The sequence below is a fragment of the Apis cerana genome, linkage group LG11, assembly GCF_029169275.1.
Source record: "Apis cerana isolate GH-2021 linkage group LG11, AcerK_1.0, whole genome shotgun sequence".
Lineage (NCBI taxonomy): Eukaryota > Metazoa > Arthropoda > Insecta > Hymenoptera > Apidae > Apis > Apis cerana.
Genome location: NC_083862.1, coordinates 13,894,824 through 13,911,269, shown reverse-complemented (window position 1 = coordinate 13,911,269; position 16,446 = coordinate 13,894,824). Strand labels below are relative to the sequence as shown.

The 16,446-nt window shown below is 27.0% G+C and overlaps 2 protein-coding genes across 6 annotated transcripts; both read right to left on the bottom strand.

The window, feature by feature from the left end:
* Window positions 1-10,131, bottom strand: LOC107995820 (galactosylgalactosylxylosylprotein 3-beta-glucuronosyltransferase P). Of its 3 annotated transcripts, none has more exons than XM_062082210.1 (5): window positions 7,796-10,131; window positions 3,537-3,745; window positions 3,079-3,460; window positions 2,369-2,526; window positions 1-2,132 (listed from the first exon to the last, which is right to left on the bottom strand). In XM_062082210.1, exons 2-5 carry the CDS (start codon window positions 3,732-3,734, stop codon window positions 1,734-1,736), a joined length of 1,137 nt encoding a protein of 378 aa, XP_061938194.1. In that variant the 5' UTR covers window positions 3,735-3,745; window positions 7,796-10,131; the 3' UTR covers window positions 1-1,733. The 3 variants fall into 3 exon arrangements, with proteins under 3 accessions (XP_061938194.1, XP_061938196.1, XP_016909006.1); XM_062082212.1 differs by having other exon boundaries at window positions 8,583-8,741; XM_017053517.3 differs by lacking the exon at window positions 7,796-10,131 and adding an exon at window positions 3,861-4,652.
* Window positions 10,132-11,030: 899 nt separating this feature from the next.
* LOC108001130 (uncharacterized) lies at window positions 11,031-15,161 on the bottom strand. Of its 3 annotated transcripts, none has more exons than XM_062082207.1 (9): window positions 15,000-15,149; window positions 13,574-13,683; window positions 13,312-13,504; window positions 13,066-13,183; window positions 12,841-12,951; window positions 12,647-12,754; window positions 12,290-12,556; window positions 11,941-12,214; window positions 11,031-11,859 (listed from the first exon to the last, which is right to left on the bottom strand). In XM_062082207.1, the coding sequence occupies exons 2-9, from the start codon at window positions 13,604-13,606 to the stop codon at window positions 11,752-11,754; spliced, it is 1,212 nt and encodes a 403-aa protein (XP_061938191.1). In that variant the 5' UTR covers window positions 13,607-13,683; window positions 15,000-15,149; the 3' UTR covers window positions 11,031-11,751. The 3 variants fall into 3 exon arrangements, with proteins under 3 accessions (XP_061938191.1, XP_061938192.1, XP_061938193.1); XM_062082208.1 differs by lacking the exon at window positions 15,000-15,149 and adding an exon at window positions 13,857-14,975; XM_062082209.1 differs by lacking the exon at window positions 13,574-13,683 and having other exon boundaries at window positions 15,000-15,161.
* Window positions 15,162-16,446: the final 1,285 nt, after the last annotated feature.

Below are 16,446 nucleotides of genomic sequence, written 5' to 3'. Positions count from 1 at the left end.
TTTTCTAACAACAAGTTTATTGCTTTCACGATATTTCAGCTTAATTAGAATACGGGCAAATTGCAGAAAACTGCAAACGAAATTTATAATTTATACACGTTGTGCCCGTCAACATTTTTACAAAATTATGTATATATATATCGACAAATTCTTACTAATATAAGAATATTTGTAATTAATTTTGTAAGAATCATCTATATCGATATTTGAACAAATTAGAAAATAAATTTGTTAGTCTTATAAATTCTAAAAAAAAATAACGTATAATTATATTCGTTCAACATGCCATTCTTCATAATTTCTTTATTTTGATATTGTTGGACTAGATAATAATATTCTGGTTGCGTGCAAAATTTAAAATTATTTTTCTTGAACAATAAAAGCAAAAAAATTTGAAAAAGATTATTTGATAATTAAAAAATTTGTTTCAAATATTATTTTCTATATTCATTTATATTATTTTGATAATTAATATTGCATATTGAGATACAACTTCAAAAGATCTGTTTTTCTTAAAATAAATATATTTAAAAGTCGTATAAATTAATATTTATTCATAAGATTTTGTTATAGATCTTTTGAAACGCTTTGTCGTATTTCATTTTTTTCCTATCTACGCATGCATTCGATATGATATCAAATTTGATGATTGAAATCTTTTTTATTGCAAATTGCGAGAATCTTAATTTTATGATATTATTCACGATCTATTAAAAACCAGTGCACATAATATTTTGTCATCGTCTTCTTTTTTTTTTTTGTTCACTTAATATTATGTACTATGAACATATAATCAATTTTCTTAAATATAACAAGAAGTAACATAAAATAATAATATTAAAGAAACAATAAAAATGGATCTAATTATAAAAACAGAGTAATAAAATAATTTCCTATTCGCTATTTCGCATGGTAAATTCGTACATGTTTGTTGTTTAACAGAAATATAATTTAAAACGATACTTATATAAGAATAAGTACAAAAGGTAATTTGTATTCACTTTGTTACATTAAAAACTTAATGAATATTCGATGTGTGATTTTAAAAAAGCAGTTGATTCATTTATCAGATACAAAATAAATGCGTAGTTGCGAAATTACAATAAATGGAAAACGACTAACTTATGAAATAAAATGGAAGAAGTTGCAAAAATAATGCAAGAAGTTATACTGAGCAATAAAATTTTTTTCTCTAATAATAAATTTTTTTCTTATCATAGTATTATCGCATCGAATAACTTTCAATTGAATCACTTTTCCCGCACTAATTGGTCTTCATTTTATTAAGTAATTACTGTAACAACTAAAGTTTTAATATTAATTAAATATATTATATGTAAAATATCACTATATATATACAGAAACATACTTCCGTAACAAGATTAGATCAATTTCAATTCTTTTTGCACGCTAATTTATTTAAAAAATTTTAAGCTATAAAAGAAATTCGTATTTTTTTCCCAAATTCAATTGCTCAAGATTAATAACAAGCTTAAAAAAAAACAAACAACATTATGAAGATCATTTATCTACAACATTTCCTATGGAGATCTTAAACAAATTCTCTTAAATTTTTCCTAAGATTAACAATAAAAAAATTAGAAAAACAAAAAAAGATCATTACTACGCCAATCGTACTTTACAATACTTCAGGCACTGAATCACTTTGTTTCGTACTTATTAATCATTAAAATTAGATCGAACTCGAAAATGCAGTCGCTATCGACTTAACATCATACTATTTGTTGTTTTAATTTAACTAGGTTCGTTTCACCGTACAGTTTCATATCAAGAGGTGCACTTGGTTCGTTCTTTTTTGTCTGCGTATGCCAAGCGAGTACCTTGGTGCAATTATCGGCTAAGAATTCAATTTCTTTCGGTTCAAATGGTGCCAAACTTTTTAAAAATCCATCTTCCTCGTATCCAGCTTTGAATGGCATCGAGGCATTTGGCCTTTGAAGCAGGAACTTCACGTTTACAGCAAAACCTGCCATATCGACTGGGAATTTTCGACCGGCGATCCATCCATCGTAAAATCCGACGAATTTTTCGTTTTTAATAATGGGCGAGCTTAAACCAAATTTGGTGCATAAACCGACAGGAAACATGGAGACTCGTTTCGTTTTACGTATCTAAAATATATAATTTAACCGTTTAACTATTTAAACATAGTTATAATTAAATAACATTATCTAAAGTAAATGATATAATTTTATGCCACGTTTTGGATTAAAAAGCAAAAAAAATTTCAGGCAATTTTTTTTAATATACATAAAATTATATCAAAATCATATTTCTCATAATCTTTATATAATTTAAAGAACTTTATCCATATTATGTAATAAGAGCGTATTTGCAAAAATAATACTTCGTCGAAGAGTGCTATATCATAGGTATTGTCATCATCGGCGAAATAGAAGACGCCATTAGTTGCATTTGCTCTGATCCATTGCAAGCCACGATTCCGATTAGACACGCCTCGTGGTTTGGCACCCTTTTTCTGCTTGTACTTTTCAGGCATCGGAGCTGGAAAAAAAAAAGAAGCATCTAAAGTCGAATATACTATAATACAATTCAATATACATAAATAAACATAAACGATATACATCAATTTGCATAAATGTCAATATGATTCCATGTTTGTAAAAACATGCTGAACATGCTGAGTATCACGATTACATATTAAACACGGAGTGACCTGACTAACAAAATCAATATGAAGCTTTTTCATCAAGACCTTTGCGGTTATTTCAATTAATTTTCTGGCAATATGGTTATCGATCGACGAAATTAATTTTCATCGAAACTATTTATGTATATATCGACTCGGTAGTAGTGGCGTGTTTAAGATTTCGAAATTGCTTTTCTTTGATTATTTTGAAAGGATATCATGCTACACGTATTAATTATAGTACACATAATGATAAAATAATAAAAATTAATATTAAAATAAATAATTATTCTTAAATAGATGCGAAACAGGCGAAGAAAATGGATTGATTTTAGGTTAATTATTAGATTCAATTAATTTTATTTACTTTGCAAATTCCGTTCTAATTTCTAATCTATCGAATTTACCAGTCAGATGCTCGAACTTCAATCCTGTTCGTTCCAACAACCTCGTCACTTGTTTAGTGGCAACGGTCGCGTCCTCGATAACGAGCCAGTGAACATTCTTTACCAACATCAAAGTATGCGACATCCTAGTGAGTTCCGGTATTTGTTCTGGCCGACGATACGTCGGCGTGATTATATACAACGGTTCCGGAATTTTGTCCGAATTCATCGACGATTCTCGCCTCTCTTCGTTCAACGATACGTTTTGATCGTTCTTCGAATTATTCTCGGATAATTCGAGAATATCCTTGTGCAAATAATTCGTTAACTGCTGTACCAACATAGAGGCTATGTCTGGACTGAGCCCGTTCATCTCTTGAACTTTATGCACAGCGCTTTTGATCTACAAATAGGGAGCAAGTACATTTTAAAAGGGGCAATCGTAAACGATGAACGTTGATGATGATTTGAAGATTTACCATTACTTCCTTGAATTTAGACGTCCTTACGTAGCGTTCTACTTCTTCCTGGGATAAAACAGGGCTTTCTTCCGCGGAACCACCCGTGTTGAAATCTGCGATCTGATCGAATCGTACGCTGGTTGACAAATGGTATTGGTAAAACACCACGAACAGACCTATTAAGGCTATCACCCCCATTTTCATAGATGACTTCATTATACTTGAACCTGAAAGGTAAGAGGATAAAATTAATACACACGAGAGATAGATTTAACACATATTTCTAGAAGAAGGAGAGAGAGAGAGAGAGAAAAAAGAATATTATCACCGTAGATAATTTACCTCTAAACCGAGTTACAAGTTAAATAATTTTGAAATTATTTCAAGCGATATATACATATATATATACATATATGTTTGGATAAATAATGAAAATCATCGAAACTATTCTTCTTTCTTCTTTCTTTCAAAAATTGCTCACTTCGCAAACGAATGAGAGTAAAATTAGGAAATATAACATCCTCGTGCATTAAAGCTTTTATAAGACGGAAACGATAAGATATGCGCTTCCGGCGATATGTGTATATTTCTTTATGCAGATGAGATTTTGAAAAATCGTCGCGTTATTAATTTTAACACGTAAAATACGTGACATTTGCCGTTCCTCTAATGATTATGAAATTGTAACGTTTTATATATTTCCCGTCGAATCAAGAATGCCAAACATTATCATGATTTCGTACTATCAATATTTTAAGAAGTATTATATTTACTTATATCGCATGATTGAGTTAAAGTAAATAAAAAAAAAAAAAAAAATAAAAATTGAAAAGAAGGAATCATTTATATAATTTTTTATACATCAGATATTTTTTCCAAATAGATTTTTTTTAAATAGATAACATTTATTATTTGACACTGTTTTTTCTAAATTAAAATTTTTAAAAATGTCGATTTTTATATACATATATACATTTCTATACGATAAGAATTTTATGAGATGAAATTTGAGGCGTATTAAATAAATATATTTATTTTTATTATTATTTTATAAGTATTTATTGCGATTTTATCTTTGTGTTAATCTTAATATTATTGCACATAAAAAATAATTAACGTCTCGATGAATAATACCTACCCCATTGTAGATATTTTATTTAATTATTTAATTCTATTCTTATTCTAATTTTTTTTTATTTGAAAATTAATTTGAATTGACTTCTAATTTACCGTTACTTTTTCTTCCAAATAGACTCAATCTCTTATATATGTATAATTACACGATAATTTCACGCTATTTATAAATATTAGATCTCTCAATTATTTTTTTTTTCATTCCTTATCTTAATATAACAATATAATTTTATTATTAATTCTAATAATTATTAGATTATTATTCTTCTCTTATTAATCTTATATTATTAATTCTTGATAAATTCATAAATATTAAAAAAAATTACATTACAAGAAGATGTTACATCTTTCTTATCGATAATAGAATAAAATGTTTTTTTGGCAACTGGGAATTCAAAGCAACGTGTTCCATTATCTTACATTGTCAAACGATAAGAGAGAACAAATACAAATAAAAAAATTTATCTTTTACATATGAATTTGTTAATGATAACGAAAAATTAAACAAATAAATTTATTTGCTCAAGATATCATTGATAATAAGGCTAATAAGGCTAAAAAAAAAAGAAAAAACACACAATCGTGATAAACGAAAAAAATTTGTGTTGATAAAGCGTGAAAATTCCATTTGTATTTGAAGAAAGAAACATTTGTTAATTACTATTCGATCGAAATCGTTACGATGAACAAATATTTCTGATAAATGTGTTAAGTTTTCTACTATTATTTATTCTGTCCAATTTCGAATCAAATTTTAAAGAAACACGAAAGGAAAGGAAAAAAGATCCATCGAACGAAATATCATTGATTTTATATCATAAATGGCACATATCTGGAAAAAAGAATCAATATAAGAATAGGTTTAGAATAAATTTTAAAGAAATAATTAAAGTATGTAAGTTGCAGAGATATTATTTCGTTTGAGTAAATTCTAAATAAATTAAATAAAATAAAGGAAAAAATAATGCGTAAGCTTGTTATCTTGTTCATCGTAATATGATATGACTTTGATGAAAGTTAGTATATTTGGAATCCCAAATTTGAGGCGAGAACGAAAATGATCTTCATGCGTAAAATTTTATACATTTTTTTTTTATAAAATTTTATCTGTAAAATAAATTACGATTCGTTAAAATTTATGAAAAAAAAATTATTTTATATAAAAAACAAGTTTTGTTTTTCAACTTGCCTTTGTGCATATAATAATATAAAATTAAAAATAATTATTCTAACCTTTATTTATAATATTAATTCATTAGTGAAATGTAACAGATATACAACGTGAAATATAATTCTAAATATTGTTTTTGTATCAGCAATTTTTTTTTTATAATAATAGAAAAATAAAATTATTTGCAATTATCAGAAAAATAAACAAATGATTATTATATTCCCATATATCAGTTACAAAAATCTTCATTTACTTGCGTTATGTATTATCAAAACTAATAAAAATTCTGTTTTTGTACAATTTTGTAAATATGCAAAGCATGATTATACGTGAAGCTTGTTTTTAATGAATATATCACTTTGAAGGGGTGAAATCAATCCTTAAAGTTTTTTTTTTTAATTTTGTTAAAAACGATATTACAGATAGAAACAAAACTTTTAGATTTTGTAATTTTTAGATTTTGTAATCTTGTGAAAAATATTTCGTGACAAAATTGTATTCTAAACGTGCTTAAAATTTTAAGAATTTTATTTCTTCGAGAAAGATTTTAACTGAAAAATATTAAAAAAAAAATGAAAATTTTTTACACATCGTTACACAATATTTTAATAAATCATTTTTTAAATATGCTTAATTAACAGTTCAATAAATTTTCCAGAATATAACATGATTGATAACGAAACAGAAAAATATATGTTTGCTTATGTTTCAAATCAAACATACCTATGACTGGTTTTTATCGCGAATCATATGTTTTATATACAAAAAACACTCACTTAATATTTAATTAACAAAATCAAGCATACATATAATTAAAAAATAAAAAAATATATATATAATTAAGCAAAATTAAACAAAAAATAATTTCGCGAAATATATATGGATATAAAAAAGAATAAAAAATAGATATAAAAAAAAGATAATAAAGGAAATAATAATAAAGAATATAAAAATAAAACAGTCGATAATTAGAATGTTAAAACATGTTACGAAATTATGAAATTTCAACATATGCGACATTACATAATTGAATTAGAGGATTGCAAATAGTCTACTAAAGGATCGATTAGACTTAATTTAGCGCCATGACAGACGTACTCGTGGCTGGAAAGTTGGCTAGCGGGACGGCACAGAGACAAGAGACATACTCTACTCGTACTATCTAATTCAACCTTTGATGATCTCAAATCTTTGGTGGCTTTACACTTTTAAATTCTGGCGGCACACGTTGATTATGATTCTTGATCATAATCCTTATTTTATATTTCTACATTAATGTTTTGAAATTCGTATTTTATTCGATCTTGACGTGTCTCGCTTGTTTTTTTTCGTGAAAGGATGTTATATGATTTAATTTATAAATATATCCATTTTGGTCAAAATATATATGGTAAAAATATATATATATGTTAATTTTATAATTTTTTCAGATAACAGAATTCTATTATACTATGATATAATCAGATATATGTTTCTTTTATGCTTTTTTTATCAGCTTTTTAATCATAGTAATATATACTTGTTATAATTGATGTAGTGTGCAGTATGAACTTCGGTTAGGAATAAAAATAGGTCACATAAAGCTGCAATTCTCTAAACCCTTTGGTAAATTCTTTCAATTTAGTGGCGCCACTTGACACCGGTTTCTTATTTTTCGATATACGTGTTTTGTTCTAACGGAAAAACTTTATCTAGATTCATATATTTTGATTGTATCTAATGTTTTCCCTCCTTTTTCAATCGATACGAATTACAAATGCGTACGATCTGTTTGAATGATTATCAATTTTTCTTAATTTGTTTATTAATTTTTATGTATAAAAATTATGTATAAAAATGCTGAATATAATTCTTATATTATAACCTTTTACAATCGATTAATTAGATTATTACTATTCTTATATCACTATTAATCCAATCAATCTGAATGTACCTATTATTTATCTTAGATAAAAAATAGATTAAAACTTACCTGATAAACGGTGTTCATACTCCTTTTATGAGTTGTAATAGTTTTTTCTTTATTTGTATAGAAAATAGTTTGTCGCACATTTTAAGTGTTCGCGCGTCTTTTTTACAATATAAGGAATAATACCACGGTAAGCTATGACACTGTAACGTTTTCGTGATATGATGACGATAAATCTCCATTAAAATTCGAAATTAGTGATTTTTCACGATCGGTGATTATTCTATCGCGATACACTTGTATACCAAACCATAAAGTGTATGGTGTACCAGATGTTGTTGTTTCATGATTTTTAACAACTGCCTTGTCCATATTTCGGTATAAATTTACATATCTTCAATATATTAATAAAGAGCAAATCCATTTAACAACTGCAACGGATTCCATTGCTGCTAAATGATGTTTCGTCGAATCGTGTTTGTTTTCCTTTGCGATGCAGATAATAAATTGACGGACAATCATGAGAATTATAGAACATATGAATAACCAAGAGATTGCTTCCTGGAATCGATTTTCATGAATTTTCATTGTATTACGATTATGTTCGAAAGACCGGGTGATGGAAGCATATTGCCACTGGCATGAGGATGATCTATATTATAAAACATCACTGATTTTTTCTTTCACTAATCTGCAGCACTTTGATCGTTTGGCAAATGTATTTTTAGCGAGAAGTCTCGAACCGTTTTGAAACGTTGGCCACATGTCGTGCGCAAAATAGACCGATTAGTTTTCAGTTAATGACAAACCGTTTCGATGTTTTTGATAACATTATAGTCTATTTAATTACCTTCCTAATCGCATGCTTATTTATTGTACATTTCAATTGTGTTCTGTCAGCGAAAAAAGGAAACAATACACCTGACGTAAAGATCCGACAAAACGACGATGAAATGACACTCCTCCGTCGGTTAACACTGAACTGTTCCCTCGTTGCATTCCCCTTGTGCGATCCGTCTATGTTCGCATTATATATATAACCCCCACTATTTCGTTTCAGCTGGCGCAGCAGCCGACGCTGTCACTACTTGTATATATGTGTATATGTATATGCATATATATATAATATATTATATATATATATATACATTTCTATACTATCATGATACATATGCGCGCTACACTGAATCACGTGGAAGAATGTATTTGGCGCAGAGTAGGTGTTTCTATCGATCTTTCAAACATCCGCGTGGCGATCGTTTCTGATCGAACGATCAAACGATCAATTAGATTTGGATATTGAATATATTATAGCTTCATTGATTCAAGAAAGATTCAAAGGAAATATATTTGATTTTAAAATTATAAAATTTTTCAATATAATTAATTGTACAATGATTAGTTACAATGCAAATTTAAAGATATAAAAATATTTTATACGAATAGAATGATACAAATAGAATGAGTGATACGTGTTATATGATTCATTTGTTTTATGAAATATCTTCTTGAAACATAATATCGAATTATATAATTATCGAATTATCGATTTTGCAATCAGATTATCATCAAAAAATCAAATATGAATAAATAATTAAAATAGTATTTGAATTAAGTATATAACTAATAATAAATTTATTAATTACAATATTTGAATTTATAAATATCTTTTTTGAATTGTTTTAATAATTTATAAAATGTTTAATAATAACTTACTATCAATTATTATTCTTGATTTTAAATCCACATCAACTAGAATAAAAAAATAACATAAAAATAAAATAAAAAAAAAAGGAATCTTGTCCAAATGATAAAAAAAAAGTTTAAAAAAGCATCATTGTTAAACATTAAATGTGAAGTTAAATTACAAAATATTATTTAAATAGAAATAACATACTTTTACATAATGATTTCAACAAATATTACCAATTCACCATAATAACGATTAATATTGTAAGAATTAAGTCCATACTTGAGTTAAATAAAAAAGAATTGATCAATAAATAAAAATCAAATGACAAATCTTTCAAAATACATTAACTCCGATTTTCAAATTAATTTTTGATAAATTAAGCAAGGATTATTAAGCAAGGAGACTAATGCAGGATTAAAAAAGGGTAGTAGTTATGAGGGAAAGTTTAATTAGTAAATCAATCGGTTTATAAGGTAGTTTTTCGAACTGTTCGTATTGAATAATGGAATAAAATCAATGCGAATTATTTCTTAATTTTTGTTAACTTAATGTCCCCATAACAAGTGGAATCGATCGATAACCATGCTCGACAGACACCATGTGGTTCTCTCTCTTTCTAACGGTCGTCATTTCAACTATCTCTCGCCTTGTCTTTCAGCGACCGAAGTATTGATCCAACCGAGCAATACTTATACACACAGTGTATGTAACATTGTAAACGACTACGGTTGCCTACGAATCTCGGAAGGGAATTGTAAACGACGTTGTCCGAATTTTCTTCTTTTTAATCGTAGGTATGTACTATACCTACATTTGGTTAGCTCGTTGAGGTTAAGATAAGTATAATGCAGGAATTACATGTGCAATTACTGAATGCGTTGCGTAAAGCGCTTAAAAGAGACGAGAGAGGGAAGGAAGGTCTAGAATAAAGTTGAGCCATGACCTATACAGAACAGATCATTTTATAATTTCATAAAGCAAATTTTCATCTATTTTAATCGAGGAGGACTAAGTTAAGAATTCGATCGATGATTTAGCACGGGATATGGAAATTCTATTAATGTATAGAATCAAAATAACACGGTTTGTTTAATTATTTAATTATTCGTTTAATATCACTCTCACTGAGAATATATATTTTTTTTAATTTCGATATTTTGTAATTTTTTTTTCTTAAATAAATGAACATAGTTAAATTTTAATAGTTAATCTTCTACGTTGCAATTTATTGATATATAAATATTATTACGTAAATAACGTATGTAATAAGTATTTTGAAATGAAAAATATAATTTTATGTTGATTCGAATGTAGTCGTTCGAGTCGTTTCATATATCGACTTTTAAAATATGAAACTGGTTTTAGCAGTTATTATAAGTTTGTTCATATTTTTGAAAATAAATATGAAATTTATTCTACTTTGAGAATTAAATTAAAATATATAATTTTCGAATTGATACAGCGATAAAGGTAAATAATTTTCTTATTTCTAAATCAAAAAATATTATTTATGTCCAAAAATAAATATATATAAAATAAAAAAAATACAACAATACTCTAAAATAAGGGAATGAACATAAATTTTTAATAAAAATATCTTCAGTATCGATTCCTGTATTTTTTTTAATGAAAAAAGTAACAATATAAATAATACAAAAATATTAAAAACATTGAAAAATCTTGATTCTATTTATAACAAATCTTTTAATTATTCTTACATTTGTTCAATTTTAGTATTATTGAAATGTTAGCTTATGATCAGTAAAAAAAGAGAATTATTTATATTAATTAAACTTGCGCGTTTAAAAAAATGTATCTCATACTTTTCCATGAAACTTTGAATTAATTAAAAAAAAGAAATATTTAAATAACAATACACGTTAGTATTGCAAGTATTACAAATTATTCTAAAAGTACAAATTCTATTGCGTTCATGACATTGGTATTTCTTTTCAGTCTTTATAAATCTTGTACAATGCTGCGAATTTAATAGAATTATATTAAAGCTAATATATCGACTATCCATCCACTTTGATATCGATTAAGCAAAAATTAATTCGAATTATTATTAGAATTAAAAAATATTTCTTCACATATATAATATATATATATATGATCTAATAATTTGTTAGTTTTCAGTAACTAGAATTATTATCGTCATTAATCAATAAATAAAATTATTACGAATTATTAAAAATAATTGTACTTGGTCATCTGACGATCAAAATAGCAAGCATTTTTTAACGAAATCCGATATGTTTATCGATTTAAGTTTCATGAACGCGTCCCTTTGCTCATCCATGCGATCTGACACACAAAGCTTCTATCACAATTCAACGTTAGATCCGCTTCGACGGACATAGCGGTTGAAATAATCGGGACGCCAACACTTGCAGCTTCCTGGTACAAGGAACCAGTCGTAATACAATCTTACCTATATCGAAAATATAATATATGAAATCAAGAAACAGTACTTTCTTATTTTAAAATCCATAAAATCTATTCAAATTATTACCTGGAAACAACCCATTTCGTCAACACCATCGCAATGATGCTGCGATCCACTGTTTCGAGCTTCGTTTTCACCAGCACGCTTTTGTAAATATTGTTGATAATTTTGAAAATCGTGAACAGGCGGCGGTGAACCTGCAATATCTCTTAGACCATTGATTCTAGAGTTTTGGTTTTCTTCCACGAATGTATCGGGATAGAAAATTTCCGCTACCAACAAGCTAGTCCACCTTGGCGATGACAGACATCCACCATCCAAATAATGACATCTTGATTGCCTATAAAAATGGTTAGATATTAGTAATCATTCGATAATAGTAATTAATTATAATATTTCAATCCGTATATATTACATGCATCTGGTTACTTCAATAGTCTGTGTGAAATAACCCTCGTAAGGTATTTGAACTACATAACGCCAAACGCCTTGATAATTCTTGGCGAACACCGGTGTCGCGTATTCCACTTTAGCTGGACAAGGAGTAGGTGGGCCAGTGTACTCTGGTTTCTCTTGTGGCGATGTTCGTTGACGATACTCGGGAGTAGAAGGCTCGTCACGACGTTCAGCTGCTGATGTAGCCAATGGCTCACCTTGTATAGCCTTGTAGAGCATGCAAACTCTTCAATACAAATAGAAGATTATAGTCGAAGATACGAATTTGAGTTAGTTAGTTAGTTGATTTAATAATTGTTAATATTTGACAACTTACACTCCTCCACCATTCTCGCAAAATTTACGACCATTTCTGAGAGTGTCTAATGCGCTTTCTGAATCGGATGATCGTTTACTTCTGCTTCGTTTCTCATCAGTGTCTACACTGATATTTGAACAAAAAAAAAAAAAAAGAAAATACATTTTATAAAATGTATAACGAGAAATTAAAGTTTTTACATGTTTACTAACGAGTTTTGGAAATACGAGTGAACTGTGGCCACCTTCGGTAATGAATCATCGGCCTTGAGTATAGGCAAAGCTTTGCTCAAAAATTTCAGCGTGTGATTTTTCAATAGTGCACTATAAAAAAAAAAAATAATAATAAAAGTAATAAATATAAAAAAGAAAAAGATATAATATGGAAAAATTAAGATTTGTTACGAAAATTTTATATACACTTTATTTTACACTTACAAAGGATATGACGAACCATTGAAATATTGATTCATAGGATTTCGTGGGATATAACCCTTGTTAAGATCTCCACAAATATTATGTATAGAAACGAAACCTTTTCCCTGTTTACCGGTATCTAAAAATTTTAGTCGTTAATTTATTAATACATATTAATTTATATATAAAGAAACAATAGAAAACAAATTATTTTTTAATTATTTCTTCCGTAATATTAACGTTATTAATAAATAGCACAACACGTACCATAGCACTCTTTATCGCTGTCTATATAAGGTGGTGGTCTCACTTTAGGCGGTTCTGCATTTGGTGATTTAACAAAAGCATAATATCCTTCTGGTGGTTCATTAGATTCCGTTGTCGAATCGACGTCATTTGATTTCGTTTGTTTCGTATCCGGATGTTCATTTGCATGACACGTAAGGCACAAAAGTATCAGCTATAAATTTGATATTTATTATGTCATATTATTCTTTTATAATCGTACTTTACACTAATCGTTTATTACATTGTTCAATCGTAACACTTTTTTCTCTTTCATTCATTATAAAATCATGAAAATCAGACGAGGCATAGTTAACCTTAACCTTATTACAGCGGCCGAATTAAAATCTTAACCTAAAACAAACGGAAGGTCTGTCAGAATTTCATAGATCCAACAAGTTATTGTCTGCAACAAGAGGGAAGCATTATTCGAATATGATCCCGGGGATCAACGGGATATAAATATCGCGTTGTTTGAACTAGCTTGTCTGTCAATGATCTCTCGGCTCTACACGTTTCGCTCTTACAAGACATTCCCCGTTAGTAAGATACCAAGGTGTATCGTATTCGGCCTTAACGGTACTCGGTCCACGCTCCATGGACTATTAATACCCGAGACTATAGTCTTGTATACTGACTGCCCCACTAAGCGTGCACGATCACTAATCATCATTGCATTCTTTCGGCTCTTTAATCTTCAGGAATTTCGAGGATAAAAATTGTGAGGTTCAATTATTAGATTATACAAGCTTTTAATGATTAATCAAGTTACTAAAAAATTATTAATTTTGATTATAGAAATTGTAATTATTTACAAGATTATTTGTTTGATTTTTAGAATGTTAGAATGATTCGAATGATAGAAATACATAGAGAAATACATTTTATGATTGTAATTTTCTTTATGGTTGAATTGCATAGAAAAAATTTGAGAAAAATAATAATTTTTTTCATATTTTTTCATAGAATAAAATTTAATTCTAATATAAATTCATTATTCTATAAATCAATCTAAGATTTTTTATCAAATCAAATGTTATAAAAATAATATTGATAATATTGATAAAAATTATTGTGAAATTTTTATTTATTTATTTTTTTTTAACAAGACATTATATTGACTTAATCAATTTTATCTATTATCTAATTAATTTCTTAGAACGAATCTTAGAAAAAAAAAATAAAAATAATGATGATATGATATGAAACGATATTAAAAAAGACGAAAAAGTATATTTTTCCCGCATGATGTTTATTACGCATTTGTGTAACGGTATTACTTTATACCGGTTCCCTGTGATTACTGAATACGGGACCTTTCTATAATAAACATCAACTTATATTAAATTTATATAATTTTTTTCTCTAGTTTTGATTTGTAATACATACCAATCAGACATATTCGATATATTCGTTTCGACAGAAATTATGTTCAATCAAATGTTTATTGAAATTGAAAACAAATAATTTAAAAAAATATTGTCATTACATATAAAAACAACTTTCTATTGAATGATAAAAAAAAAATATTAAAAAAAAATATATATATATAAAAATAAAAATTTTATAATGTTAGTGGATAAAAATATAATATAAGTATAAATAATAATACATAATAAAATTTATAAAATATTTAGAAATAAAAGAAAAAAGATATTTTGTCAACTCACAACAAATGTTCGGAATTTCATTGTAGTATCCTTTCTTCTTTGACACAGAAACCAAATGCGTTGAACTTAAAATAGGAGTTCTACCTCTGAGATGTCTCGTGACCAGACGACGGTCATAGCAAAACTGAACACATTGAACTCATGCTATGGTATAAAGAGCCACCTGCCTTCGGTTCTGTACTCATCACCAAAGGCATCCATGAAATGTCCCATGACACATTATGCTTCAATACATGCTCGAAATCTCTTTATTTTTTTATTAAATATATACTTGTGGAATATATATATATATATATATATATATATTAAGAGAATTTAAAAATGTGAAATTAAATTGTTTTAATTTATAGAATATAAGTTTAGAAAATCCAAGCCTATTAAGTATAAAGTTTAATTTTTTTAATAATTAAAATATATGCAATTTTATCGAAGAACTTTTATATTATATTGTACATTAAATACAAATGAATTAGCATATTTTATATTACAGTTTTAAGCATTTACTAATAAAGAGATTCAATTTCTATTCATTATAAATTATATAAAATAAGGATAAAATTTTAAAGATATAACAATAAATATCAATATTTGGCGCGCCGCATTAATCTTGTGCACATGCGCATTCGGAACGAATTCCATACTAAAGAAAGATAGCGGGAAGTGATTATATGAGAAGAAGACAGAAACAATGTGGTATATCCTTTTATTTAAATCAACGAATCGTCTATTTCCGTAAGATAATTATTATTTCTAGAAAAGTTGTAATCTTTAAACAGATTTTTTTTTAAAATTGAATATTTTTAAACAATATTATATATTTACATTTCAATTTTCATATCTTTTTAATATTATTATTTTTTCTGTTATTTATCAATATATTTATATTTCTAATGAAATTATAAATTTTTTATTTATTAATTTCACAATAAAATTTTATTTTACTTTTCTTTTAACTGAGAATATTTTCATCAACTTTCCTTTGTGAAAAAGATTGTACACAATCTATCATGTCGGAGAAAGATTTGAAGTGAGATCAGGACATTTCCGGAAATGTACGTCTTCGTAGTAGTTGGTCAAGGTCATCAACTCATTGAGCATCCATGGTAAGTACAAAGAAGAATGTGGAACGACAACCTATCGATCTACACATTAGAGCTATGCGCATGAACTATATTCTTCATTTTTTGTTAGATTAATCCATTATAATCGTGAAAAATTATAATTATATTTATTATATTTAACTAAATGTTAAATATAAAATAATTATTCTCTTCGATCTCTAAATTAAGTCTAAATTATTTAAATTTAGCAATAAAATAAATTAAAAAATGAATTTTTTTACGAGACATTTAGATTAGTTCTTAATGATATTCACTTTATAGATATATAGAATATATATTTGAAAAAATTACAAATATTAAAAAAAAATTAAAATTATGTTGAATGT

Excerpts from the sequence above, each read along its gene's own strand:
- LOC107995820 (XM_062082210.1), bottom strand. The coding sequence starts at position 3,734 with ATGAAGTCATCTATGAAAATGGGGGTGATAGCCTTAATAGGTCTGTTC. Across the intron at positions 3,461-3,536 it reads CTAAATTCAAGGAAGTAATG|ATCAAAAGCGCTGTGCATAA; the intron begins GTAAATCTTCAA and ends CCCTATTTGTAG. Across the intron at positions 2,527-3,078 it reads GAAGTTCGAGCATCTGACTG|CTCCGATGCCTGAAAAGTAC; the intron begins GTAAATTCGATA and ends TTTTTTTTCCAG.
- LOC108001130 (XM_062082207.1), bottom strand. The coding sequence starts at position 13,606 with ATGAAAGAGAAAAAAGTGTTACGATTGAACAAT. Across the intron at positions 12,557-12,646 it reads TGCGAGAATGGTGGAGGAGT|AGTTTGCATGCTCTACAAGG; the intron begins GTAAGTTGTCAA and ends TTTGTATTGAAG. Across the intron at positions 12,215-12,289 it reads ATTGAAGTAACCAGATGCAT|GCAATCAAGATGTCATTATT; the intron begins GTAATATATACG and ends CCATTTTTATAG.